This window comes from Passer domesticus, chromosome 5 (assembly GCF_036417665.1).
Source record: "Passer domesticus isolate bPasDom1 chromosome 5, bPasDom1.hap1, whole genome shotgun sequence".
NCBI lineage: Eukaryota > Metazoa > Chordata > Aves > Passeriformes > Passeridae > Passer > Passer domesticus.
The window spans coordinates 28,036,376-28,064,131 of record NC_087478.1 but is presented as its reverse complement, the minus strand read 5'-3'; the positions used below and the strand labels follow the sequence as shown (position 1 = coordinate 28,064,131).

General features: G+C 35.4%; 1 protein-coding gene across 5 annotated transcripts in view; it reads left to right on the top strand.

Moving 5' to 3' along the window:
* The window catches only part of ADAMTS20 (ADAM metallopeptidase with thrombospondin type 1 motif 20), a 90,072-nt gene that overhangs the window by 9,642 nt on the left and 52,674 nt on the right, over positions 1-27,756 (top strand). For all 5 annotated transcript variants that reach the window (XR_010363653.1, XR_010363654.1, XR_010363655.1 and 2 more), the window contains exons 3-11: positions 2,841-3,003; positions 5,798-6,057; positions 17,011-17,094; positions 17,790-17,914; positions 18,727-18,767; positions 19,067-19,172; positions 20,287-20,433; positions 21,201-21,342; positions 22,622-22,726. Coding sequence is in view for 2 of the 5 variants with exons in the window: in XM_064422476.1 (XP_064278546.1) it covers positions 2,841-3,003; positions 5,798-6,057; positions 17,011-17,094; positions 17,790-17,914; positions 18,727-18,767; positions 19,067-19,172; positions 20,287-20,433; positions 21,201-21,342; positions 22,622-22,726 (1,173 nt within the window). In the remaining 3 variants the exon portion in view is untranslated. The remainder of the gene's footprint in view (positions 1-2,840; positions 3,004-5,797; positions 6,058-17,010; positions 17,095-17,789; positions 17,915-18,726; positions 18,768-19,066; positions 19,173-20,286; positions 20,434-21,200; positions 21,343-22,621; positions 22,727-27,756) is intronic.

The window sequence follows — 27,756 nt, the reverse complement described above, 5'->3', positions numbered from 1 at the left end:
GAAAATGAGGAGTGAACCATGTATTTTCATGGCAGATTGGGAGGATTGCAGTTGGTGGCTACAAGGTCAATGTCTTCTTTGGCTTTGAATGACAAATATCAAATAACTTTCTTATGACAGAACACTGCTTGATCTCTTAATTTTTGCTCTTTCTCACATACAACATAGTGTATGTGTGTTCAGTTGATATGCAAAATTTTTGTCATAGACTACAGGTAAGACCTTTATAATTACTCAGTGGTAGTAATTGCTTCTTTACCCATACATTGTTGAAGAGAAGAGAATTCATTGTAGAAAGAATGAAAGCTTTTTGCATTATAGATTTTTGTTCAGCTATTTTTTCCATATCTAAACAGGCCATTGATCCTGGGACACTGTGTGCAAGTCAGTGGGTAAAAGAGTGAGCAAAAGGAAGCTTGACAGCTTGACACCATTTTTTGACAATGGTTGTCCCAAGTGTCTGTAAAGGTGGACTCTCTAGTCTTAAGGACACAGTTGTACTGTCTTCTGTTAATCTTTTGTCTTGGAAAAAAAAGCTAAGAATAATTTTGAGGTCAGGAATCTTGATGGAGGATTCTGCCCGTCCAGCTGTCTGTCCTTTTTGGCCTATAAATTTGCGGTCTGTTAGGAAGTTTTGAAGTGAGAAGACTTGGTCAAAAAAATGTCTTAGTGTTTGAGAGTTTTTATTTTCTTGGGGTTTATGTTTTGTTTTTGTTTTTTTTTTTTTTTTAGAATGAAATTGTAGAAAACTAATAAATCCTTGTTCTTGCAGTTAATCTTTTCCAGTGGAAGTCTGTTATTCTGGAAGTTTAGTTTAGAATGTAGTACAAACTCTTGTTAGTTCTGGGGTATTGTTCTTATAATCTGTGTGTTGTAACTGAAACCATTCCTTGTCTGTTTGTTGGAAAAGCCCTTGAAGAAACAAACCCAGATTATCTGCTCCACCTGTTTGAAAGAATAGGAGGGAAGTAAAATGTATGTGGGAAATAAAGCAGGAACAATAGAGTTCTTGCTTAAATCTGGAAGAACATACTTTAAATATCTATTATGTAGAAATATGAGTTTTGGTATATCAGAAGAAAAAATTCATTAGCATGTTATTGTTGACAAATAGTAGAGGGTCAGATTCATGACGTTTTGTTAACTGGGACTTCAATCGTGTATGTAATAAAACATGAATCTTAACAGGAATTGGTGCTTTGTCCCTGAGTGACAGGCTCTTGTCTGTCCCTGTCATTTACCCAAAAGGCTGTACCTTAAGACTAACTGACAAGCGGTGGCATGTCTGTTTTCCTGAAGCCCTTTCCAGGCTGTTCTTGGTACACTCAATCTGTTGTCCTCTACAAATTACATGCCCTGGAAACACTTGATGTGAGAAGGCTAAACTGAATGTATAAGGGATCCAGCATGAACACTACTTGCAAGGAATTTAAATGAAACTGAGGGGGAAAAATGCTTCTGTGAGTTAAATTTAAACAGTCCTGAAATGAAAATACTATTTAGATGTATTTTTTCATTCTGCGACAAAGTTGGTGCAGAGGATTCATTCACAATGTGTTGACAATACCTCTAATAATGTTATATATCAGGCAAGATTGCAGATGGGCTTCAGGCATGTGTCAGACTAACAGACTCTTAACAGATCGACAGCTGATAACTGCTTAGAAGGATCCCAAATTCAAGGGGATATTATAATTCCAGTACAATACCCTGGACACTAAAGTAGTCTGCAGCAGTTTTTAAAAGACTTAGTAGGTTTTTTGAAAAAGCCCTATTCTTGCTTCTGTTCTCATTTATCCTGCTCTGCCACTCTCTCTATAACCCTGAGTTTCAAGGCTGACATGAACATTTAATCTCTTAAAGTGTATTATGTATGTTATTACTGTTATCTTTTTGTCTTATGCTTTAGTGGCAAAACGTGTATTAGGATGCAGTGTACCTACTCACTTGATGTGTTTAATTGGCTGAAGTGAGGAAGTTGCTAAAACGTTTGAAAATAATTTGATTAAATTCTTGCATGTTTTTTCCTCCTCATAGTCTCCTGAGGTGGAGTACTTAAGCCATAAGAAATTATGAATTCAGTTAGAAGTGCAGTGAGAAAGAACAGAGTCTGCTTTAGGATTTTATAATTGAAAGGATTATGGGGCAGGGGACTGGGGGAAAGGAGCTTAATTTTTATTCTTTGTGTATGCGCCAATTCTTTTGTTAGTAATCAAGTTACTGTGGTTCTCATTACGTAGTTAACTGTGTGTGTCAGTGGTGGCCAGGGATGGGGAGTGTTTTGGGGGAATCAAGGAGAAAAGATACTTCAATGCTGTCAACTTTGAATTTCTGGTGCTCCAGTTAAAAATCTTCAAAAATAATATCATGTTAACACTGTTTCTAATCTATGGGGAAAATGCAATTTTAGAAGAAGAATATTATGTCAATTATGTTAAGGACAGAAGGCAGCAAATCAGTCCACAATTTGGACAGCAGTCAAATTCCGAATTTCTTGATGGCCTCTGCTCTCCTTTGCACAGTTCCCAACTGGTCCTGCTTGGTTATACCTAGTTTCTCTATATTTTTGTGATCTCCTTTGTTTTATAACTCTTATCGTAATTACCTTTAATAAATTATTAATATGCAAGGTAATCTGAGTTATTCTGGTGGGGCAAGTCCCTGAAAGCAAACTTGTCTTGGCTTACCTTCCAGGTTTTATTGGAGTTTCCTCCATCTCACATGCATGTGTATGATCATTAACATCAAAATGTTACTATAGATAGCTTTTATTTCAAAGAGAATTATTTTATAACAGTATTTTCAGTGGAAAATAATTCTATTACTTCTCTTGCTTTCAGATGGGCACCTTCAAGGCACATGATGGTGAATACATTTTAGAACCTCTGATGAAAGCGGATGGAGGTGAACATGAAGATGAACATAACAAACCACATCTTATATACAGGCATGATGAACTTAAAAAAGAGTATCAGAAATCCCATAAACCTTGTGAAGTTTCAGGTACAGTCATACTTTAAATTTCATTGTGCCTTTTTTAAATATCAGATGTTCTAAAGGAAAAAAATAAGCAAGATTTTATTTCATAAATAATTTTTCTCTACATTGTGCCATTAGAGCCTACACATTTCTTTCCCATAGGCTTGTCAGCTTTTCCTTTTGATTTGTGACAGTGGCAAATTCAAAAGTAGGACGGAATGTGTTAAAAAAAAATCCATGATGTTGTGAGAACTGCTGTGTGGGTTTGCTTTTGCACCTACATTGTGCCATGTGTAAACATTGAAAGAGTAGATGCACAGGAGCTGTTGCTTATATTCACAAAAGCTAATTACTGCAATTCTAGCTGATGATACATGATATCTGTCTTCCTTAATAATGGAAGTATCTGATAGTATTCATTAATGTATTATAATCTATTTTTACCCATTATTGTAAATGTTTATCCTTATGAGTATTTTAATAATTTATTTATGCAACATATTCATAATATTTAGTATTAATTAAGGTTAAAGGAAGGCAGTCAACAGAACCTCTGTCTTGGACTTTCAGAGGGTGGACTTTGGCCTGTTCAGGATACTGGTTCAAAGTGTCCCTTGGGAAACAGTCCTTAATCACAAAGGGGTCCAGGAAGGCTGGACATAAGAAAGAAGTTTTACAGGTGCAGGGGAATGCCATCCCTATGTGCTGAAAGCTGAGCCAGCAGGGAAGGCCAGCTCCCTGATCAGTTCCTGGGCTGAACAGGGAGCTTTCATTGGAACTCTTCTCAAGGAATATCTATGTAGATGGTTAAAAACCTAAAGATTAAAAAAAAAAAAAAAAAGCGTGGGTGATTAGTTTTATTAATTTTGGAAAATTTTTCTAACATATTTTGTAACATATATGTTTCCGTCCTTCTAAAGAAGAGATGTGTCTCCTTTAATGCTAGTCTTGCTTGGTTGTTCATATCTTTTCTTCACAGAGGAACAATTTATATCACTACTTCAAATCATGAAAGTTCCTCTGGTAAGGGAACCTTGACAGAGGATATGGAGGAACATAGCATTCAATACATATTTTTAGTTTGAAATTGGGCCATGATAATTCTAAAATTGTCTACCAAATCTTTTCTCCACTTTGTTAAAACTAGTTTGCCAATGAAGAAATTTTTTGTAACCCTGATACATGCCTTACTCAGGTCAGGATAGGATATTTATTACATCTCCTCAGTCCATAGATGTTTCCTATAGATGTGGAAGCTCATCAGAGTTTGCCAGAATGTGTTTTAGATAAGTCTCATAGCTATTACTGATCCACTTCTTGATTTCTGGTGTTTGTTAACAAAACTAATTTGATTTGTTCTTGATTAGTTTGGTCCATAAATTTAGATAATCTTTAAACTCTTTCTTTAAATATAAATATTATTTCCTGTTTTGCCAATACTCTGGAATCTCAGACACTTTTTGTGACCTAGTAAAGATTGTGTATATGAAATTGCTTAAGCCAATTCTCTTCAGTGCGTCCGACTCAGCCAGTCTAAACACATAAGAGTATATGTGGTGCTCTTGAACTAGTTCCTTTTCAGAGCCAGTCCCTGCTTTCTGCCCTCATTATTGTTCGTGCTAATGGTTTCACAATTAGTATAGCTTTATTTTGTGATTGATTTTTAAACAAGTACTCAATGAAGTGCTTGCTGTTGTCTCTACTGTTTTTCTTTCTTGCCATATCGTACTGTAACTTTAAGGAAGACAGACTATGGGTCTCTCAAAAGTACCTTAAAGTTTGCACATGAGGGCTCTTTCCTTCAATAATGGAATGTGTAGATTTAAATCCTCTCAAGTTGAGGGTGACAGAAATGTGAATTCTTGGGTCAGTGCTGTAGTCACTAAGTCATTAGAATAAAATGATTAGGAGCTATATCCTTTGGCCACTACTTTTTAAGAGGGAAATCTAGTTTCCAAAAAGACAGTGGAGGCTTCTTCTGGAGGGGCTGGAGTGTCCAGTTATCTGCTGAAGTTCTAGTGGGTAGTGAGAATTCACATATGCTTCTCTGTTGAGTATTTTTTATTTGAGCTAAGATGACTCTGGTAATGGCATTGTTTTTTCTGTATCAGGCATCAGAAGCCTCTGGTGGCTGGACTATACAGTGCAATTGGAAGTATTACAACACTTAGTTTGGTGATATCTTAGTAGATTGTGTATTTCCTTTAGAACCTGATTCTACATAATGAGTATTTCCAAAACTGTCAAAGAGGTCACTTAAGGATTTTGATGTGTACTTGGTTATGAAGTTAAACTCCAAATTTATTTAGATATAATGTTATGTAAATTTAAAAGTCAGCAGGGACTTGAATTCAGGAGTTGGAAGTAGTTTGTTTTTATTTGTTCTGCTGGTGCCAAAAGTTTGGTATGAAAATGTGTTGTGTTTAACTAACTTGTGTCCTTTGTTGTACCAATGAATCTGTAGTGCTTATCTCCTTCCAGCCTTCCTGCTTGGATTATACTGCATTCTAGGAACTGTGTAATAACTGTGTAGTAACTGTCTCTTAACTAATTTGTAACAAATAATCCATTTATGATAGAACTATATAAAATATGTAAGACATCTCATTTGATGTTCCTATTACAATCTTCCCTGTTTCTTTTTTTCTTTTTTTTTCTTTTGTTTTTTCTTTTTTATTCTTTTTTTTTTTTTAATTTTTCCACAGTTTATCTTGGAAATAAGATCATAAATATAAGTTTTTTTCTATTTTGGGGAGCCTTTTGCCTTCTTACTATTTGGCAACTGCATTCAAAAGTAAATATTTTTTTTATTTTACAGAGAAAGAGTTGAAGAAGAGCACTTTATTACATCCAACCTTCAGCAGTTTAGATGAGAAGAGCAGTGTTTTACAGAAGTCTCTCAGTTTAAAGTATGCTTTAAATAACCTCTCCATAGAGGATGGTGGCAATCCACATTCCAGGAAGAAACGTTTTCTTTCCTATCCAAGATATGTAGAAGTGATGGTCACAGCTGACACCAAAATGGTTCGTCACCATGGGCAGAATTTACAGCACTATGTACTAACATTGATGTCAATAGTAAGTAAGTTCTTAGGTATTACAAATTTTAATTATTTCTGTTCTGTTGTTTCCTTTTCTGCAACTTTCCTGTCTTCTGGTTTGATCAAATTCTATATAATAAAAAGAGCTTACATAAACATAAATAAAAAAGATGGGTCAGAAGTTAAGATTATTCAATGCAGTGTAGCCTGTGTAGGTGAAATGATTTCCTGATTTTCTGTTGCTTTAGAAGAATTCTTAAGCTTCGGGGAGTGAAAAATACAGATTGATTACAGCAGACAGTTGTTAAATGGCATTGTGGAAAAAAAAAAAAAAGCTTGGTTATAGTAACCCTATTTTTTCAATTTTTAAGAAACTTCAGATTAATATGGGTCAGACTTTGAGTTGGTATAATTTATTTGTGACTTTTATGTGGTAAATTTTCTCTTGAACCAAAAGTCACTTCTTGTATTGATTCAGAATATGGTAGAGTAAGCTCTAAAGCATGGCCTCAGCTGCTGCTTCAGCGAGCTGTCAAGTCTCCTGTAAAACATCCATTGCATCTGCCAGTTGTGCATTCTGATAACCTGTAGTGTGTGAAGGCAGGCTGGGTAACAGACACTTAGAGAACTGAGCTGAATTCTGCTCACTCTAACATCCACATCTCCAGCTGATGACAGTAGAGTTGCTGCCATCTATTAACACAGATGATATAGGGATGTAAATTTAGAACATGGAGTTTCCTTTAATTAGTTTATAAGAAAAATAATGTTTTAAGAGAGATTAGCATATGTTATTGTAAGTCTTCTGAATTTTTCTACTTTTGGTATATAGGTGTGAAGGTATGAAAGTTCATGTGTTACCAAAAAAAAATCCATTCTAAAAATTGTTTTTTTTTTTCTCTTAGAGTACAGACTCAGTTTGGAATTCCTTTTGAAACAATTAATCCCTAAGATACAATTTTATTATGGTTACTTCCTTTATTACAGAGGTTTACTAAGAAACAAAGTAAAGTGGTAAAGATGTTACTTTAAAATAGAAGCTGTTTTTCAGAGAACTTTACATTAAGATGAAATGGAACATTTATTAAATCTTTTTCATGAGGTCTTGTTGTGATTATAGGTAATGTAATTCCTGATTTTTTTTTTTAAGATGAAAATATTATTCCTGCATCTGTAGATGTTGTACATTCAAGTACTATTCCTTACAGTGCCATATTTGTCTTTTTACTTACACAATTGGACTTCTAGGTAAACAAGACGAGCATTGTATAATTGCTATAAAAGAGAACCTATATAAGGTTCTAAGATCTAGTATTTAACATGTACTGTATGAGTGAAGGAATACCATTTATTTTCTAAAAAAACTTGTCATTTCTTTCTTGTGCTTTCCTATCTGCCCTGTAAAACTAGGGTTTTACACTTACTGCTGGGTTTGGGGTAATAGCCTTCACTTTGGGGTAATTGGCCACTACATCTTTAATGTGAGTATAAAATCTCTGAATACCACTGTAGGTGGTAAGATCTATTGCTTGCATCTGTTGGCAACTCTATTTCATACATATATAAATATATATAGATGATATAGATATAGATATAGATATATGCAGAAGGTAATCTTGAAACAAAAATTTCTTAAGATGTTATTTCTAGTAATGGAGTTTTTATAAATGCAGATGTAAAAAATATAAATTCAGATCTTAATTTTAAAATATTTTCTTTACAGTTCAGTTAATTCCATGCACTCTTCCTTCCCCCACCTCCTTTCCCCTCACAGAATGCATATCCCAACTTGTATCCCTTCTCCTTGAAGTATTTCAGCAATGGCTAGGAATCACAAAACAATTGGAAGTCATCTAATCCAACCCTCTCCTGACACAGATATTTGTCAACAAATAACGTGAATGAATTTACAGCCTTCAGTCACTTCTTATCCATAACAGTTATTTTTCTGTAAACTAATAAAAAATGTGAAGGATAGGAAAACACATGACTACCATTCTCTGCTATGTAATCTGCATTAGAATTTATCAGTATGCTGGTGGGTCATTTCTTGACTCACAGACTCTTAGTGTTTGAAATGGAACCATTTTTAGTCTTATTTGATAGCCTATAAAGGAAAGAAATGAAACTTTTAAATTTTATCATTTCTGCCATTATACAGATAGCTTTGATTATTAAATTTTACTGGTACTTGTGTCTGGTCAAGCAACTTCTGTTATAGGAAATTGTCAGGTTGCTGGCATTTTAACTGAATCAAGCATTATACTTTACTCTTGTAATAATTCTGAAACTTTTAAGGTTATTTGGTTCTGGCTTGGATTTTAAAGAAACCTAAAATCTTTAAGCATATAAATCGCATTAAATTTAGTGAAACTTAGACATCTAGCTCCCAGAAGAACCTTTGAATCCTCGCCCATTTTTCTTTTATTTTCTTTGGGGCTTTTTTTAGCATCAACAAAGCCACTAAAGTAAACTTGCTGCTGTTTTATGAGTGGAAAATAAGAACTGAAATATTTTTAGGGTTTGAAGTGTCTTGTCACTCATCCAATTCAACCTGAAAAGGCTTAGCACTCAGCATGCAAGTAATCTCATTTCTTTAAAACTGCATAAATGTTGGCAATATCAGTATTCACATTACTTACATTATATCTTGGAAATAGTTACTCATTCTGATTGATATATGTACTTCAAGATAGGAGTACCTTTGCCATAGGATTTTATGAAAAACTTTATTGTATTTCAACACAAAGAGTGGCATTATTTAATGTGAAACAATAAATAAAACAGTGAGAATACTGTAATTGCTTAACTTGCACAGTTTCTTCTTGTTCCTCCAAGTATTGTATGAGCAGAACAGGCAGTAGCCACTGCCTTATTAGATTTAGTAGCTGGAGGACTTTATCTTAGACTATGTTCTGAAAGTTCAGAGCCCCAAACATGAAGGCTTGATCTTAGCAACTGAAATAATTCATTAAAACATTGGAGTTTACTGTGAAATTCAAAACTACATGAAGTTTGGTTCCATGAAACATTTTGAGGTACCATCCTCATTTTCTGAATCAATAATCTGATAATTGACATCAGATTTTAATTACTGTACTGCTTATATAGTTTGTTTTGTAGTAAAAAAGACCTACTAGGTCTGTTCTTGGTCTGCTTGCAGCAAAAACTTTGTAATCTTGCCTTTTTGATAAGAAGTCGTGACGTATAAAATCACTTGTGGTAGGGCCGTGATGGCCAGCTCAGATTGTGAACTTGGCTGACTGCCTGGTCATGCGAGTGCTAAAGTCAGAGCATGGGAGGGGAGAGCCATGCATTCAAGGAGAGGACTGGGACAACATCAATTTAGATGATTTAACTTGTGAAACCATAAAGTGGTGTTGTATCATGGTAAAACAGCACTATTATAATATGGTGTTAAAAGCTGGTGCTTTTGATTTTCATTAAGACAAAAACTTCAGAAAAGTTTTAGGGCTACCGTCTTTTACTGACATATGAAATAGAAGGTAGTGATTAGTAGGTCTTAACAGTAAAAGATTTTTCTGGTTAGAGTCTTGTTGATGCTTTTTTTTTGGAGTCATAATCAGCAATGATCATGATTTCCTATATGGGAAGACTGCATGCACCAATGTGTCCTATCACTAAAACCAGACAAATTATTTCATTTTAATATATATGGGGTGAATTTAAAGACTATTTTTAGTGTTTGCAGTTCATACTATACAATAGTTAACTGTTCATCTTTCTGGAGCACAGTGGGAAAACATAGATGCATCCTGGCCTTTAAGAATATTTGGCGTACTGATTTTGCCTATAGTCATCATTTAAAAATAGGCAGTAGACCTAAATAGTTTGGAGGTTAATAATTTAATTTGTATTACTACCATCTGAAAGGAAATAAATATAGTTACATTGAAAATTTAGAGGTCAATATGTTGTTCCTTGTATCTGTTCCTTAGAACTTCAGTAGTGTATTTTGTCTCTTTTTCATTCAGATCATTGTATTAGTACTAAAGCTAGAGGAATGTTTAGTGGTATTTATCTCTTATCCAGTAAAATCTAGAAGACCAGCACAAGGCATATTTTTCTTGGCACAAGCCAAGAATCTACCTTATTATGTTTCTTCTGTGTATATAAAACCCCATGATCTTGTGCATTTGGCATGGTTAAAATGAAAGTGGGTATTTGTTTATGCACCAATAAATATACATAGCTAGAAACAATTATTTTCCAAGTATCATTCATATGAATTCTCCAAGATAGCCTTCTTATTTATCTTGACATCTGGGTATCTGTAGGGGTATAAAAGCCAACTATTATTTTATTTGTGACTGTCCTTTAATTGCATCTCCAGATACCTGTATATTAAATGTCATAATGATACCTCACTACATCTTGAAGTTGACCAACTAATACAGAGGTGTTTGTGTGCCCAGGTAGCCAAGAAAGCCAATGGTATCCTGTCTTGTGTGAGAAATGATGTGGCCAGCAGCACCAAGGCAGTGATTGTTCCCTTGTGCTCAGCACTGGTGAGGCTGCACCTTGAGCACTGTGCCCACTTCTGGGCCCTTCACTCCAAGACATTGATGTGCTGGAGCATGGCCAGAGAAAGATAAGGCTGATGAAGGGTCTGGAGCACAAGTCATATGAGGAGTGGCTGAGGGAGCTGGGAGCATTTAATCTAGAAAAAATTAGGCTCAGGGGAACCTTACCACTGTGTACAACTACCTGTCAGGAGATTGTAGTGAGTTGGGGAACAGTTTTGTCTCCCAAGTAACAAGTGAAGGACCAGAGAAAATGGTTTCAAGCTGTACAAGGAAGGTTTAGAAAAAATTATGTCATGGAGAGAGTTGTGAAGCATTGTAACAGGCTGCCCTGGGAAGCAAGGGAGTTACCATCCCTGGAGGTAAGTAGAAGATGTGCAGATATGGTGTTTAGGGATAAGTTTTCATAGTGGACTTGGCAGTGTTTGGTTGAACTCAATGATTTTAAGGATCTTTTCTTACCTAAGTGATTTTGTTTTGCAGTGTGTGGGCAGACACATACTTGCCTGTCTTTACACTTCACTGCTGTTAGCATTATTTACTACTGTTTTTGTCTAGGTGGTGGTTGTTGTTGTTGATTCAGTGATTAGACTTGTCTCTGTGACTTTCTCTTCAGTAGTTCAAGAGGTGTTTCTAAGGTGAAGTCTTGGTACTGTCCAATTATGACAAAGGCCTTGCTTTAAACTGCTTGGGACCCATCTCATATAATAATAGGAAAGAGGAGAATAAGGAGACAATGTTGCCAAACAACACTCATGTGTTTCTCTGAGTAGCTTCTAACAGCTAGAGAAGCCTGTCTATGTCTTGTGAAATGGTCTTTTAAGGTAATTTCTTTTAGATTCTGAAAGGAAGGATGCATTGACATTGTGCTGTACATGATGGCATTTGCTGTGATCTAGCTGTGGTATGTATTTTCATTGAAGAGTTGTAGATGGCGATGATCATGACTGTTACCATCTTCTGTGTTACTGCAGTATTAAAGGGCTGTCTTTACACCCATCTCAGTTACAAGTTAGAGGTAAGACAGAACACAGGCATTCCTGATAGAGTGTCCCCAGCTGGCAACTTAGCCCCACACAAGCACTTGCTCACTCCCCCACCAACAGGATCGGGGAGAGAATTGGAAAGGTAAAAGCTAGAAACTTGTGGGTTGAGATAAAGACAGTTTAATAGGGAAAGCAAAGAATTTATTCAGTGCTTCCTATGGGGAGGCAGGTGTTCAGCCATCTCCAGGAGAAGAGGTCCCCATCCCATGTAAGGGTTACTGGGGAAGACAAATGCCATCACTCCAAACATCCCCCTCTTCGTCCTCCTTCCCCCCAGTGCATACACTGAGCATGATGGCACGTGGGCTGGAATCTCCCTGTGGTCACTTTGGGTCACCTGTCCTGGCTGTGTCTCCTCCCAAACCCCCAGGTACCCCCAGTCTCCTCCCCAGTGTGGCAGTAAGAAAAGCAGGAAAGGCCTTGGCTCTGTGTAAGCCCTGCCCAGCAATAAAAAAAAAAAAAAAAAAAAAAAAAAAAAAAAAAAAAAAAAATCTCTCTATTATCGACCCTGTGGTCAGCACAAATCCAAAACATAGCCCCATACCAGCTACTATGAAGACAATTATTTCTGCCCTAGCCAAAACTGACACAAAAGGCAACTCAGGCTTTAAAAGGGATCTATTCTTTCCTTTTGCTTCCACTAGGTGACATGTGGAACATCTACTTGGTCAACTAAGGGGATAGTAGATTGAACAGGACTTGGGTGAAGGGGTAGTAGATGACCTAAAACTTACAAGGGAAAAAACTGGGAAGTCTGAGGCATAGGTATACTTGTGCAAGTTTGCATGAGAAGTCTTTGCTGCCATTAGGATCTACTTGTGGAAGCCGGTTTTGTATAGAAATATGCATACAACAGAATAGGAGCACCAACAGAAATAACATGGCTCTTTTGCTGAAGCAGTAACTGCTCATATATCTCGTGACTTCTGACAATTTTTGGGTCTTATGAAATATATTATAGGATTGTATGACACTGGAAAAGGTGAAGGAGAAATCTCCCAGATCCTGATATCTTGCATGCTTCCAGCACTACAGTGATACATAGAAGATTCTGGAGCCTGCAAAAGACATACAAGCTATGAAGTGATACTGTGTTTCTTTCAGGGGATATGAATGTTTGTATTTTCTTGGTGCTGTGCTTGTGTGTACCAAAGAGAAAAAAAGAGATCTTGTGATACAATGTTTAGGGGGGGAAAAAAGGAAGGAAAAAAGAGCTGAACAAGATATATCCAATTGGATTTGGATGTATCATTTACTTACCTTTCAGCCTCTAGGTGTACTTGCTTGTTTATGAGCACCTTTTCTAAATAGGACATTTTGCCTCTATTCAGTCACACTTTCGTGGACAGTTGCAACAGGGTTGTCAAGAGAAGCTAAACTTTGTGACCAAGTTGCTTCCAGTAAACTGGCAGCCACAGCTGTCTAACTTAATCTTTCACACTTCTGTGAAAATAAAAGCTGTGATCCTTCCACTAAAGTGTAACTAGTTTAATTTATGTTTTTCCCATTCTTTCTTGCTGTATTCTGGTGTGGAGGCTGGTTTTAAGATTTTGAAAAATCTCTTGAAACTAATTTCACATTATCTTGGCTATTACCTCCTACTTCTCTGAAGCCTGTATTTAGATCACTGTAAAGCAAGTGGATCTGGAAATTGTAAAGAAATGGTGTATTCTATTAAATTCTTATCCCATTTCATCATCCTTTTTCATGAATGCTTCCAATAAGAGATGACTGAGAGGGGTATCCTTAGAATACAGGAGCAGGGAGTACTTACCTCTTAATTTTTTTTTTCACTAAAAATAAGAATCTTATATTTCAGATTGTTTCCTGCATCATTATATCATTTCAAGTCTCAGTGGATTATTTTAGTCTGCCTAGTTCCTTAAGTAAATCTTTAAGTTTGATTTGTGGTTATCAGTTTTCAGGACTTTTCATATGTATTCAACCATGCTGAGAATGTATACTGAACTTTGCTGGTAAGGGCATCTTGTTATCAGCATACAGTCTTGCTCTTTGATCTTTTGAAAGCAGTGGTAATACTAAATGTTTGGAGGTCATCCTCATGAGGCAAAGGATCCATAGTTTGACTCAAATATAGGATTAATGAGAGCAATGTTATTTTACATTTAGCATTAACTTACTTTCTCTCATAATGGAAACAGGTATGTTTCAGATTTTGGCAGGAACTGCACACCTCTGGCATCTACATGACATTATTTCAGTCCTCAGCTATTCTCCAGTGAGATAACCAGTACATAATTCAGATGATGCAGAGATATAGTGTTGAAAGTCCTGCAACAGATTCTCTTCAGGCATGCAATGAGATATTTTTCTCTCATACACTGACTCAGTTTAATGCATCTCCTCTGAGGTATGAGTAACAAGATGCACTTTTGCTTTAATATTTTAAATGGACATTGGGTCAACAGGCAGGAAGGAGGACTCTTGCCTCTGAGTTTTGTGTTGGTTTCTTTGCCTCCTCTAGGTTTCCAGATTTTGTCAGCAGGATAACCTTGACAGAAAGCACTTGCACAGCAATAAAAGATTTTTGTCAAGGAACTATTAATGTGTATAAGGGAACATCCATCAACTACAGTTTAAGTACTATTACAACCATGAACAAGAACTGCTAAGTTTTAGTTACAAGAAGGCTCCAGCCTTAGCTCCTTGCCTGGATCATTCTAATCACCCAGGAGTGGAAGTTATCTCTACTACAACAGAGGAGGCATTTGGGAAACTTAAGGCTAATTTTGCGCTGAAGGTTGAAAGTCACAGTTTAGGCATTCAGGCATTTTTTGGTGTTAGCTGAACCTAGTTAACTCTCCCATTCAGTTCTCAATCCCTTTGCCTAGTCTACATTATAAATATAGCCTTAGAGTACTGGACAAGTCATGTATTGTTTTTTGTTGATTGTGTCACTACCTCAGATGACTTGCATGCTCTTTACTTGACAGCCAGTGAAATGCATCTAGTTCATGAGTTTCAGAGCTTTCTGTTCCAAAACCAGACACTAACTAGACTGATTTACAAGTTAATTAAGATATGTTTCTGACTAATCTAGTGGCATTCTGTGATGGAGTAACTGCACCAGTGGCAAGGAAAAAACTCTGCCTGGTCATCTGTAAAGCCTTTGATACAGCCCCCCCCTGCAATCTGGCCAGTTCAGTGATTCAAGCAACTCAGGTTGAGTTGCTTGAGGGAAGGGATGCCTTCCAGAGTGACCTTCCTGTCCGTTTGGAAATGATTATAGAATTGAAGCTGAGAGTGTGAGGCTTGAGGAATGGGTCTGTGTGAATCTCATGAAGGTCTACAAGGCCAAGTGCAACAATCATGTCCAGTGAAAGAAGTCTGTGTTAATTCTATACACATGTAATCTTGTATAGGTTTATGCTGTAACAAATTCTCAGTTGTAAGCGCCTCTTATATCAGCTTAAATGGTATTAGAATCAATCCTTGGAACAAGTGTCTTCCAATTCTTGGAATAAGCCAAAGATCCTCACAGATCTCATTTCAGATTCCTCTCTGACATGATTTTGGAATGCCGTATGAACCATATTCTGTTTCTTCTTTGCTGAAGAGAAATAAAACTTGAAAGAGCTGGGCTGGAATTAATCTGCCTTGGCCTCATGCATCTGAAAATTAAACATCTTGTCGCTTTCCATAGTAAAGGGATGAAGAAATTAAATAGCTGCTCTTCATGTCTTGTATGAAAATATATGTTTAAATACATATCTCTAGATAGTCATGTCTACAGAACAGTTCATCCCTTCTCCTTCTCAATTGACCATTGAAGAAATTTGCTCCCTATTAGTTATGTGAATTGAGATGGATGTGATAATTGTGTTATTGTAAAACAGCGGTTCCTACAGGAACATACTTTGACTGTGGGGAGGATAAATATCCAGAAATATCCTTTCTAAGTTTATCAAAGTGGATCTCAAAGTATAAGAACACATAATGAGCTTGATTGTGGTAATTTTGATATTAGAAAAATGATAGTGTGTTCCACTCAAGTTCTTCCTAAATTGTGCTTGAGCATTTCAGATACCTTTTGTAAAGGCTTCTGAGTTTGTTCATGTCCAGGGGATTCAGCACTTTAGTGAGTATTTGACAGATGTTCCTTATTCCCAACTAACAATAATTGGATACTTGCTGGTCAGTAACCAAGAAAGGAGTCCATATGGAAAGAAGCAAACAATAGATGCACTTCTCTGAAATGTATTCTGAATGGGTTCTGAAGCTCTGGCTCCTCCCCTACTCTTATTGAAGCCTCTACTTCCAGCTTGTTTGTCAACAAAGGAATGAAGGACAGTTCTGCATATTGTATTCTCTCCACTTTAGAGAAAAGTGGGGCATGAGTTGGGAGCCAGTGCTCTATCAGTTCCAACTTTGAGCAGTATTACCTGACCTCAAGTAAATAGAATTTATACACTGCAAGGCTGTGGTTTCACAAGCAATTTGAGTCAGTTCAAGTGGCTCAAAAGACTTCTGAAAGAAACCTGTTCTTCTTCCCCTTTCCCTCTGTCAGCACTTGTGTTGGAGACTGCACAAGAAATGAGAGCATATTGACCAGTATAATGTAATTTAAAAACCCCAAAAATTTGCAGTTGGATCAGTTCCTTGATCACTTTTGTAACCTTGCAGCCTTAGCACAAGCTTGAAGGGAGGAAAGGCAGTACTTCTGTGTTTGGTAGCAACTCTTGTTTACATAAAGCTGTCATTCAACTACTGCTTTAAGCCAGAATTCACGTGAATGAGATATGTGAAGCTGTTACTTGGGGTGCATAAATTTTTTATTCTGTTTTTATGAAAAATAACCTTCAAAGTAGTTCACTTTGGTGTATGGACTCATGATTTTTACTATCTGTCTGCAAGAGTAAGTATAAAAATGCCTGTTGGGTATATAAAGACATATTTTATGAATGCAGAAAGATACCTTTGTATATGTCATGTGCAATTTTAAATACAGTTTCACAACTCAGTCTAGCTTCCATTAAGAGCAAGATAAAAACTTATTTGTTAAAAGTTGTTTTTTAAGACTCTCTAATATTTCAGGTATTGATTCTGCAAATCATCCATATAAAGCAGCTTATGCCTCACAGTCATAGTAACAGTACTTTTTTCCTTTCTTTGATATTTTGTCAATAAACTATAAGTTTACTTTTTACATCAGCATTTCAACATGTTGTCTATTTGGAAGTAATATAGAATTGAAGCTATTGAGGTATTAAAAACTGGTGAATTTTTTTTGTCACCGTGTGCCTGGGTAGAAGGTACAGTAGGATGCATGAGATACCTGTTGTGTAGTGGCTTGGTTTGCTTTGGTAATTTGTTTGTTTCATTAAAATAAATAGTTTATCAGGTGAGTTTAATACTCTAATCTTCTTTTTTTCTCTTTAGGTTGCAGCAATCTATAAAGATTCAAGTATTGGAAATCTTATAAATATAGTTATTGTCAAATTAATTGTAATTCACAATGAACAGGTAAGAAAAAGAGATATTTAAAAGATTTCATTTTATATAAGAAACAAAATGCATGAACTTATATTGTAATTACAAAGTTGTTTCTTTTAGTTTAAATATAAAATATTTTTTAAACTACATAATTTTGTTTTAAAATAGGAAACAATATATCAAATGCAAGGTTAACTTCAAGGCCTGTATTTAATGCCTTTATTTTCCTGTCTGTATTAGTAAGTCCATTTGACCTATACTGACATGAGTCAGATAGTATATGAAAACTTATGGAAGAAGTACCTGAAGTGTGGTTATCCTCATGGAAACATGGCAAGAAAATGGCAGTTTTTATAGAGGATTTCGATGGACAGCTTTCAGCCCTAACAGCTGTAATATTTTAAGATTGTAAGAAGTACTTGCTTTTCAAACACATGGATTTCATATTTATTTATCATAAATGTCTTGTCACTATATTCTTCAAATATTTAACACATGGTAAATGCTCTCATTGTTTAGAATAATAGGTTCATATGACTGATCACTTGTAGCTCAATTCAGATCTGACCCTTCAAACAAATGTGCTGAGGGAATTCTTATGTGGAGTCCTGCTGACTTTGTTTCCATGCACAAGTCATTACTTTGCAGATTAGCAGCATAAATGACAATGCAGTAAGTGCTAGTGCATGAAAGTTATTTGATGTTTTTGGCCATTTCTTGCTTAGGAAGGACCAGCTATCACTTTTAATGCAGCTACCACTCTGCGTAATTTTTGCTTATGGCAGCAAACACAAAACACTTTGGATGATGCTCACCCTTCTCATCACGATACTGCTGTTCTCATCACTAGGTACAGTATCTAAAATAGCCACAGTTACCCAGCTAAGTCAGACAAATGCTTCAATTTTGTTTTTACAATATAATCTTTTAACCATTCCACTGACGTTGTTCATAGATAAGTGAGTAACACTCTTGCCCTTCCAAAACACTGATTACCAATATGTGAGCAATTGCTCTGATATTGCTATATTGATAGATATGCATCTGATGATCCTTCTATTAAAGATGATAGAAATTAATTAGACCTGAAAGTGTTGCTAGGAAATGAAATCTCTAGCTTTGCTACATACATGTGACAGGGGAGTAGTGTTGTAAGAGTCAGCTGAAGGATGCAGTGACAGACAGCTCCTGATAGCCCTGATGTAATCAGAACTATCAAAAGCTTAAAATGGAAAGCATATAAATATTAGTATGTTTTCTGCCTGTACACCAGTCACCTCAGTGAGGGTTCTGATGTTCATTCATTGGAATAGTCTCTTTTTCACTCTTCTTTTTCACTGATTTTTCCCTCAGTAAAGTTTCAATTATCCTGCAATTCGCACGTTCTCAGCATCATTTCATACTTGATCTACCTTCTGTATTGTAGAGAAAGAACCTGATAAATTTTTATTCTTTGCATGCTAGATAAAAAGCAGTACCGTGGGCTTAGTCTGGTAAATTTAAATTACTTCTTTCACTAGAATACAAATGGTTTGAATGGCCTGTAACATTAAAAATTGAGCATCAGATTTGCAATTGCTAAAACTAGTATAGAAACAGTGAAATACTTTTCAAATATCTTTTATATACTGTAATGACTTGAAATAAATATTTTCTTTCAAGGGAAGATATCTGCAGAGCTAGAGAGAAGTGTGATACTCTTGGTGAGTTACTCTCTTTTTCAGCAGTATGATTTTTTATATATGAGAATATCAGTGTTAGCAATAAGTCAGAAAATAGATACAAAATTTAAGCCACACAGACAAAAATAATGGTTTCTCATTTCTTTTTGCTGTTCCCTCCTGGCATGTACTTTGGTGCTAGGTGGTTGTTTGTTTTGTGTATATTTGCTGCATACTTGAGGCACAACTTTTGACTTGAATGCCATAGCTTTCACTGTAATGCATGGCAATATGTGAAAATTCATTCCCTTAAGCTTTTATATAAGGATTCAATTTTGCAGGTTTAGCAGAGCTAGGTACAATGTGTGACCCACTACGCAGTTGTTCTGTAAGTGAAGAAAATGGATTGAGTGCTGCTTTTACTATAGCACATGAGCTTGGACATGTGTAAGTACCTATTTCTTGGTAGGTAATTTTTTTGTTGTTTAAATTTCCTTTTAAATATGACCAATTTTTAGCAGTGGGCTTTGCATTTCTAAGAGGGTGCAGTCTGATATGGCCTTTTAGAAGAGTCATTATTTTTGCCCCTTGCAGTGAGCCTGGTTAAGAAATTGTGACTTTTATAAATTGTTGGTATCCTAAATTTTAGGGAAAACTGTCCAATTGTCCCGAGAGATGAATTCTGTCCTTTTTTCATATGAACTGATTGGGACACTGGGACATACTCCAGGTAGTACAACATAGTCCTGTTAACTCTAATTGTATTCTAGCCCTGTTAGGAATTTACCTTTAAGAAAAGACAATTGTGAATATAACACAGAAATATTCTTCCTTGTGTTTGATCCTTTCAGAGTACAGTAGAGTAATACAAAGAGAAATACTTTACACTGAAAAATAAGAGGAGATGACAGCATTTTATTTTATGAAGCATACCTCATCAGTGCTGGCAGAAAGGTGCTATACTCTAGCTCCATGAGCATGCCACAGTGTAGGTAACGACGACGTTACAGAGCTCAGTAGCTAGCTTGTTCATTTTCATGTGCCTGCAAGTCCACTTAGACACATGCTATTTGTCTTGGTACTTGAACTGAGATAGTAACATAAGATGATGTGTTAGTTGCATTGAGTATGATAGTGATGTACTCTGCAGTTTTTGTTTCTGAATAGTAAGAGTTGTGATGTGAGTGTTGGGGTTGCATGTTGTGAACAGACCAGCCATGGCCTGTATTTTCAATTGAGGAGATGGGTTGTTCCTTAAAGTGGCACACTCCTAAAACACTGGAATTTTTCTGGTAAGCTAAAAATAAGATGTTAATTGTAAAATTCTTCCTGTACCCACCACTATACAACTAGGAGCATTTGGAGAAGGGGATAATTATATAAGGCATTTTAAAGATACCTAAAGGTATCTGCCAAAAGGTCAGATAGATGTATTAAGTGAGTCTCATTAAATTTTAAGGCATTTTCAAGCTCAAAACTCAATCATTTGCTGCTGCAGCAAAGAGAGTTTCAGTTAATTATTGCTGAATTTGTTTTGGAGTTTATCTGTTTTGCTTTTTAGGTTTAATGTGCCTCATGATGATAGTTTTAAATGTAAAGAAGCTGGAATTAAACACCAATATCATGTGATGGCTCCAACTTTAAATTATCATACAAGTCCATGGACCTGGTCAAAATGCAGTCAAAAATACATCACTGAATTTCTTGAGTAAGTATCAATAGAATGCTATGGTTTGGAGTGGAGTTTTTTAGTTTGTGTTTTTTTGTTGGTTTTTTTTGGTGTGTGTTTTTTTTTGTTTGTTTGGATTTTTTTGGTTTTTGGGGTATTTTTTGGTTTCTTTTTTTTTGTGGTTTTCTTTTTTTTGTTGTTGCTTGTTTGTTTTGGGGGGTTTTTTCTGTACCAATTACATTTATTTCTGAGAAGTATTTTAAAGGTATTGCTTAAATCAGTTTTTGCATTATTCTTTGGTTTAACTGCTGATTTGCAGGGCGTCAAACCTCCAGAAAAACACATGTATTTAACTTTTTTGGTGAATTATGACTTCATTAAAGTTGCACTGAACATGTAAATCTTAGAAGATTTTTTTATGCAGTGGCATTTTTTATTGAAAATACCTTCAGGATTATTTTAGTAGGTTAGAATAGGTACCCTTTGTTTTCTAAAGTTTTTATGTTAAAAATTAGTGATGGATATAATTTAGGTAGAAACTTTTTTTTCCTTTTTTAAAAAATGAGACAAAAGCCACTTAATTTTATTTGGCGGATCTAAATGCAAAATACAAAAAAAAAAAAGGAAAATCAAGTGACCTGGCACATTTTGTTATTCATTAATTCAATTAAAGTAATTATACGGGCAAGTAGGCATGCAAACCCATAACTCCACTGAGATATGCATGTGTAGGTGTTGTGTGAATTGTGAGAAGGTTCCCAATGAGCTAAGTGATTTATTCACATTTTGTTGCTGTTTTTCAACAGTACTGGTTATGGTGAATGCCTCCTAGACAAACCCAATGGAGTAACATATGATCTCTCCTCTCAGCTGCCTGGATCAATGTATGATGTCAACAAGCAGTGTGAGCTTACTTTTGGTATTGGGTCACAAGTATGCCCTTACCTGGTGAGTGAAAATCAGACAAAGTCATGCTTAATCTAGACGAAAAAATTACTGAAAATTACTGGTTTTGGAATAATTTTATCCTGAAATAAGAAAAATTTCAGGTTATATTGTTTTGAAGTGGAAGAGTTCAGTAAACAGCATTGCAATTTCACACGTGAGAAATATATAGCAATAGAAAGTACGTTGCATTCATTTTGATTTCTATATCTGTGAATGTGAGGATTCCTTTAAAATATCTAAAGCTGCATATACTAAAGTTTCTTGCAACAATTTAAAGGAATTTATTTCAGCACTTCATGCAAATGTTTTCATCATATCTTACATTCACAGATCTTGCTTCTCTGCTTCTTTTAATACTTTTTAGAAACTTATGACTTAAAAATGAACTATCTCAAACATTTTTTCTAAATGTTTGTTCCAAATTGTAGATTTCCTCTACTTTGTCAGAGTCAAAAAATATTTTCATGCCTGACAGAGTGTATATTTTGTATTCAAAACTGAGAAATGGGAAGAAAACTTGACCAGATTAGTACTGAAACATAAGTTGTATTTTGAAAACTTAATGTGGCCATTGCAATATAAACACAAATACAATGCTTTATTCACTGCTGACAAGATTTAAGTTAGAAATAGATTTTGGACCAGCTTGTAAAATTCTTCTACCAGCATTGTATATCTTATTGGAGCTGTTTAAAGAAGAGCATTTAAGCTCAAATTCAGAGTGAATTAAGTGGAGCTTTTTAGTCAGGTAAAATGTTGTATAAGAGGAGTCAGGCTTTATGAGAATATAAAAGGAATGGAAAATGGGGCTTCAAACACGTGAAGATGGTGTTACTGAAAACTGATTTATAATTTTTTTTAATCCATAAGGGTTATTTGTCTATTAAGAATCTTTTAGCAATTTGAAAAGGAGGCTTTTTGCTTAATTTTATAGACAGTACATTTAATTCCTGTTAAATTCACTTAGAGTCTTCTGGGGGTTTATATGGAAACTGTGGTGTGTAGTATTAACCATAACCTCTTACACTTTTTAATAAAATTTTCTACTGAAGTAGAAAATGAAGTTATCAATTAATCTGATGGGACCAATTTCAGATATTCCACATTCTTGCTTGGGCTTAAGCAAAATGTATTTTGGTTCTGTGGGGCTTTATCTGTGAAAAATGGTAGTACAATAGCAAACACTAAGCCTGCACAGTCTGAGAAAATAAAAATAATCATGACTGATGTCTAAAATGGTATTGCAGGTGCAACAAAAGTAATCTGGTTTTCTTTTTAGAAACAATGCAAACGCTTGTGGTGCACAAGCACAGAAGGTGTTCACAAGGGTTGTCGTACCCAGCACATGCCTTTGGCTGATGGAACAGCTTGTGGTGTAGGCATGGTAAGCCTCGTTTGTTTCTCAGTACTTGCAATTTTGGATATAGGTAAGAAAGATCAGTGCTTGCTGTGTGGCAATACAGTGCCTATAGACTACTGACAGTGTGAAAATTGTCTACCTGACTTTACATGCAGTTTCTCTTAGTTCATCTTGTGACATAAAACCCCACAGTTTGTCTGTTCAGTGTAATTACTAAAGTTTACAGATGCCACACTGGTTAAAAATAGGTGAAAGAAGTCAGGGGAAAGTTGACATTTTTCCTTCTGTTTGAAATGTTCAGCTCATGCCTGAACTTTAATAAGTTGGTGTTTTCCTGACGTGCAGTGTCCAAAGTAGAATTATCTGAAATATGACCTCCTTAAAGTATGTTTCCCCCCGTTCATCTTTTTGAGGCTGTTTATTGAACCAGAACAGATTGAGTCGCTTAGGTACACGTGTATGCTTTTTTGGAAAAAGGGAGTCTTTGGATTAGAATCTGGTCTCAGATATTTGTATCTGCATTGTATCTGTTTCAGAGAAATACAAAACCATGTGTCGAGTGCTCTTCACCTGTTCCAAGTGCCTTAAGCACGTATAACTTGCATTCATTTTCTGGCTTTCCTACTGTAACATAACTCAGGATGCTTGGGTCTGTTCAGTGCTAGAAACACTCTAGCACTGAAAAGGAGCTCTCTTCTCATTTTTACCCCAATGTGTAAGACTACCTGGCTGCTTGAACTACAGATTGTGTGCTTTGACAGATTAAAAAAAGAGAAGTGGAAACTGTGCTGCCTATATTCTGCTCCTTGGTTTATTTGGTAAAAAGTTTTTGAGTGGTAAGGGTGCCACTCACTGCTTCTTCATTTGCAAGTCTTTGAATGCTGATCCTGATCTGTAAAATTGGACAATATAGCCTTTCTTGGGCTGTCCATAAGGGTCATGAATATCTAACTAGTAGATATAGTCAAGGTACTTACAGAACCTCGATACAAGCAGAAGCAATGGTGGAGGCTAGTTGTATCTAGTTTCCAGTGAAGATTTTAAGCTTTTAGTTTTGGATTTGTATGTAATTTGGGAAATGAACAAAAATAAAGTGCTTAAGTTCTTTACTGGTCTACTAAGTAGAGACATGTCTTCTTCATGTTTCACTTCACCACTGGCAAACAAAAGTATTTTCTTACTTGTCAGGGTGTTGTGAGAATAAATATTTTGGAGATTTTACATGGTAGGGTATGAGAGTGATTATCGTAAGTGTGGATGGATTATTATGTACAGCTGCTTTTATATAGTAGTGTGCTTTGGCAGCTTTGGGGGGCAATGTGGTAGCAATGTTATTTTTTTTTAAATAATTTTATATGTTCAAAAATGATTAAAAACTCTAACTTAATTTCTTTGTATAATAAGCAGCAACATTTTACTTAGTTATTTTTAAATTTCCCGTAATGACTTTTAATCTTAAAAGAGTCTGTGTTTGGTAAGACAATATTAATGAGGAATTTGAAAATAATGTCTTCATGCATAACAAATATAGTGGGTAAACTGTCTCAAATGGCTTCTTTCTGTTTTGCAAGACTGGAAAAAATTACTTGAAAGCTGTAGTGGAAGCTTTCCTTGATTGTAGCCTATGCATGCTGTTGGTGTTATAATGTTTAACCCATTTTTCAGTCAGCCACTCATCAGAAAGGAAGTTCATCTTTTATGTAAACTTCATTTGTAGTCTTCAGTTAAATTGACACTAATTTGCCAGCATCAGAGAATTTCTTTTATATAAGAATACAAAAACCTTTTTTGTGTAATTAGTGCAGTGGAACCATTTTTCTCTAGGAAGTAAGGAGCTAATTACAGTCATTACCTCTGAAAGATGTAAGAAAGAGCAGCAATTAATTAATCTGACAAATTGTCATCTGTTCCTGACTAAGGGACAGCTCTTCTCAGGAACAGACTGCAAGTTGCTGCTGATGTTAATGGGCATAGGACATGGTGACTATTAATTGTAATTAATATTTTCCAACAAGATAAATTGATTTATTTTTGGCATTTATGACATTATTGCTGTGATGGTTATAGAAAAGATCCATTTAAGGCATTTGTTATTTTAGTATCAACTTTAAAGCTCAGATTTCAAACGTCATGTGTTGTATTAATGGATCTTGCTCTATGGTGTGCTCTAACAGTTGGATTTAGTGAAGCATATCTGAGTCAAAAAAAACCCCACCTCCAAAGAAGAAAAATTGTTGAAAACACCTGTCTTCCAGGGGTGGCATTCTCAGAAAAAGTCTTTATTGCTATGAAAATAACAGCAAAAATACCCAATAAAGTGCGAGTGGTTTATTATTGGTTTTTTGAGGCACTCCAAAAGGTTGCACTCTGATCATTCCTGAGGAATATAGAAATATGCCCATATCCCTTGATTCTTTGAGCATTGGAATGGAGAGGTAGGAGGTAGCTATATGAGGTGTCTATATGGGGATATCCCAGTGTTCCACATAATGGCAGTTTGCTACTTGAACATTGAAAGAAACCAACTGTCACTGAAATTTGGAAAAATCTCCTTAACAGCAAGAAGGAATTCACATGATGCAAGTAACAGTTGGATTGGAAAGCACGAGCCTTTTTGTGTTTTAGAGACAAATTAATCAATTCTATTTGCTGTAGATATGTAATGTATTTTGAGCTAGCCTCTAAAAATATTAAAAATAGCAATCGAATAAATTAAGATTTCATCCTAGTCCTTTTGGCATTAAAAGACAGGGATACAGGTCTGATAATGGGGATGCAGAGCAACAAAGAATTGCTTTGAACAGTAAAAGAAACACCCATCTAATTCTGAAGTATGTTTGCTGTTCTTCACTGGTAGGTAGTACCCATTTATTGATTACTATTAAGAATTGTTGCATAACTTGACATAGGATTCATTACTACCTCATCAATGTAATACATGAAGATATTGAATCTGAAAGAATAAATAATTTCATGTATATATGTAAAGTAAGTATAAAAAATCAGATGGATTTTATCAGACTTGAGGTTAGGGGAATATGGTCACCATCTGGAAGGCAGCAGCAGATTTTTTGAACTGTAAGAACAGAGTAAGTATGGGCTTATGAATTTTTTCTGTGAACTGGGATTTCTGTGAAATATTTTTCTATGAGCTATAATTTCAGAAAAATTAGAATTTTCAAGGCAGATATAAAGTATGCAGATTGTTTGCAAGAAAAAATTGAAAACATTGAAAAGATTCAAATAGTGTTGGTTTTGTAGATAATGTGATTTGAGCAATAAATGTAGACTTGCCTGAGATAAAGACTGCAGAGATAAAGACCTGAGATGCTATGGTGACATCTTCAGTTTGATGTCTTTCCAAGCTCCATTTCTTCTGCCTTGTATGCTCGTTTTATTAACTGCTCTGGTTTAGCTCCTTTTATGTATCTTAGGGTACCACTTCTCATCTTGGTGGGCTGTGTGGGAAGCGCTTGATTTCAGAGGAGCTCTAGTCCTGTTCTGCATGCATCTACCACTCTCCTCAATTCAGTCAAAGTTGAGCATAGCCTGTCAAGTAGTGCTTTAATAATTTCTTTCAAGGTTGCTTTCCTGGAAATTTAGAAAGTTTAGTTAGAGATAAATTGGAAGCTCTCAAAATCAATTTATCAAGTCATAAATTAATCCATAGGAAAGACTCCAAGTGCTTATTATAAGGAGATTATTGATAAAAACAAATTTGGGTACCCATAGGTTTATTGATTCCAAATTTGAAGGATTTCTGGGTTTTTTGACAGAAAACCAACTGTTGATCTTCACTAGATCTTGACTTGCTGCAAGCAGTATGTTTGGAATTATGTGTCATACCCACTTTAAATGACACATATGCTATATTTGCCATAAAAATGTAGAAAAAAATTGTTAGTAATTATATTTAAGTTTATGAAAGCTCTGTGTATCATACTATTCTCAGTGAAGTAATGATTCAAGTGAACACAGAGGAACATCTGGAACATATCTGGTGCTGGAGTTTTCTACTGTGACTTCATCATGTTGCTTCTGTAGGAATGCAGCCAAACAATATCTGAGACAAGTTTGTTGAATTAGCTATTAAAATCCCAGATGTAAGCATATACTTTGCATTTTTATGGATCAAAATTGTACTGTTGTGGCTGTAAAATTTAATTCAAAAACTCTTTTTTTGAAATCTCCCTTCAAGTTATTGTAAATGTTTTTCTGGACGGACGAAGAACCTAAATGCTAGGTCACTGTCCATATTAGAATGCAGTGTTCATTTTGTGAAGGAGGATTTAGAATCTTCAGCCTAAAAAGAAAAAAATTATTTCCTAAGATGCTGAGGACAGTTCTTGGAAAGGCAAATTCTTAATGTTCCTCATTTAGCTTATGGATGGATTATGTAGAAAGTCTGCCTTTGGTTGCTAGGGATTTGGCATTACGTACTAGAAGGCTTGGATGTAAAGTATCTGAAGGTCATAATGAAAAAAGAATAATACAAACTAACAGGAAGCACTCCACTGAGAATTCATATGCAGTGAAATAATGGTGACTTTCTGGTTGTAGGTTAAAGCATTAGTTTTAGTGTTAAGGGATGATCTGGATGATTGTATGATCATTTATACAGTTCTATGCCAAGACCTAGCTTTTGTTCTGCATTTGCTTTGGGTTTGAGAATCCCAAAAACTGGAATGATCACATTCTTAGGGGAAGTCATTCAGGTCTTAAAAGATATGGCCTATATGCATGACTTGGTGTGACAAGGAATTATTCAGGCAGGCAATTTTATCATCAAGTTTGATTAGGAACTTAGACAGAAGCCTGAAAAGAGAAACTGTTTCTGTCACAAATTCTTATTTTGAGAACAAAATGTTTGTTAGCATGTGAACATAAGTATCAATATAACAAAAGAATATATTAATATGGAAAAAATTATCTAGGAGTTATTTTAGGCAGTGATAAAACCACTGAACAAGATTTGAATTTTGTGCCAGTCAGCTATATTCAGGAACACTGCACACATTTTTTGCGTGTTCAGTTAAGTTTGTTTCTTGATAGTT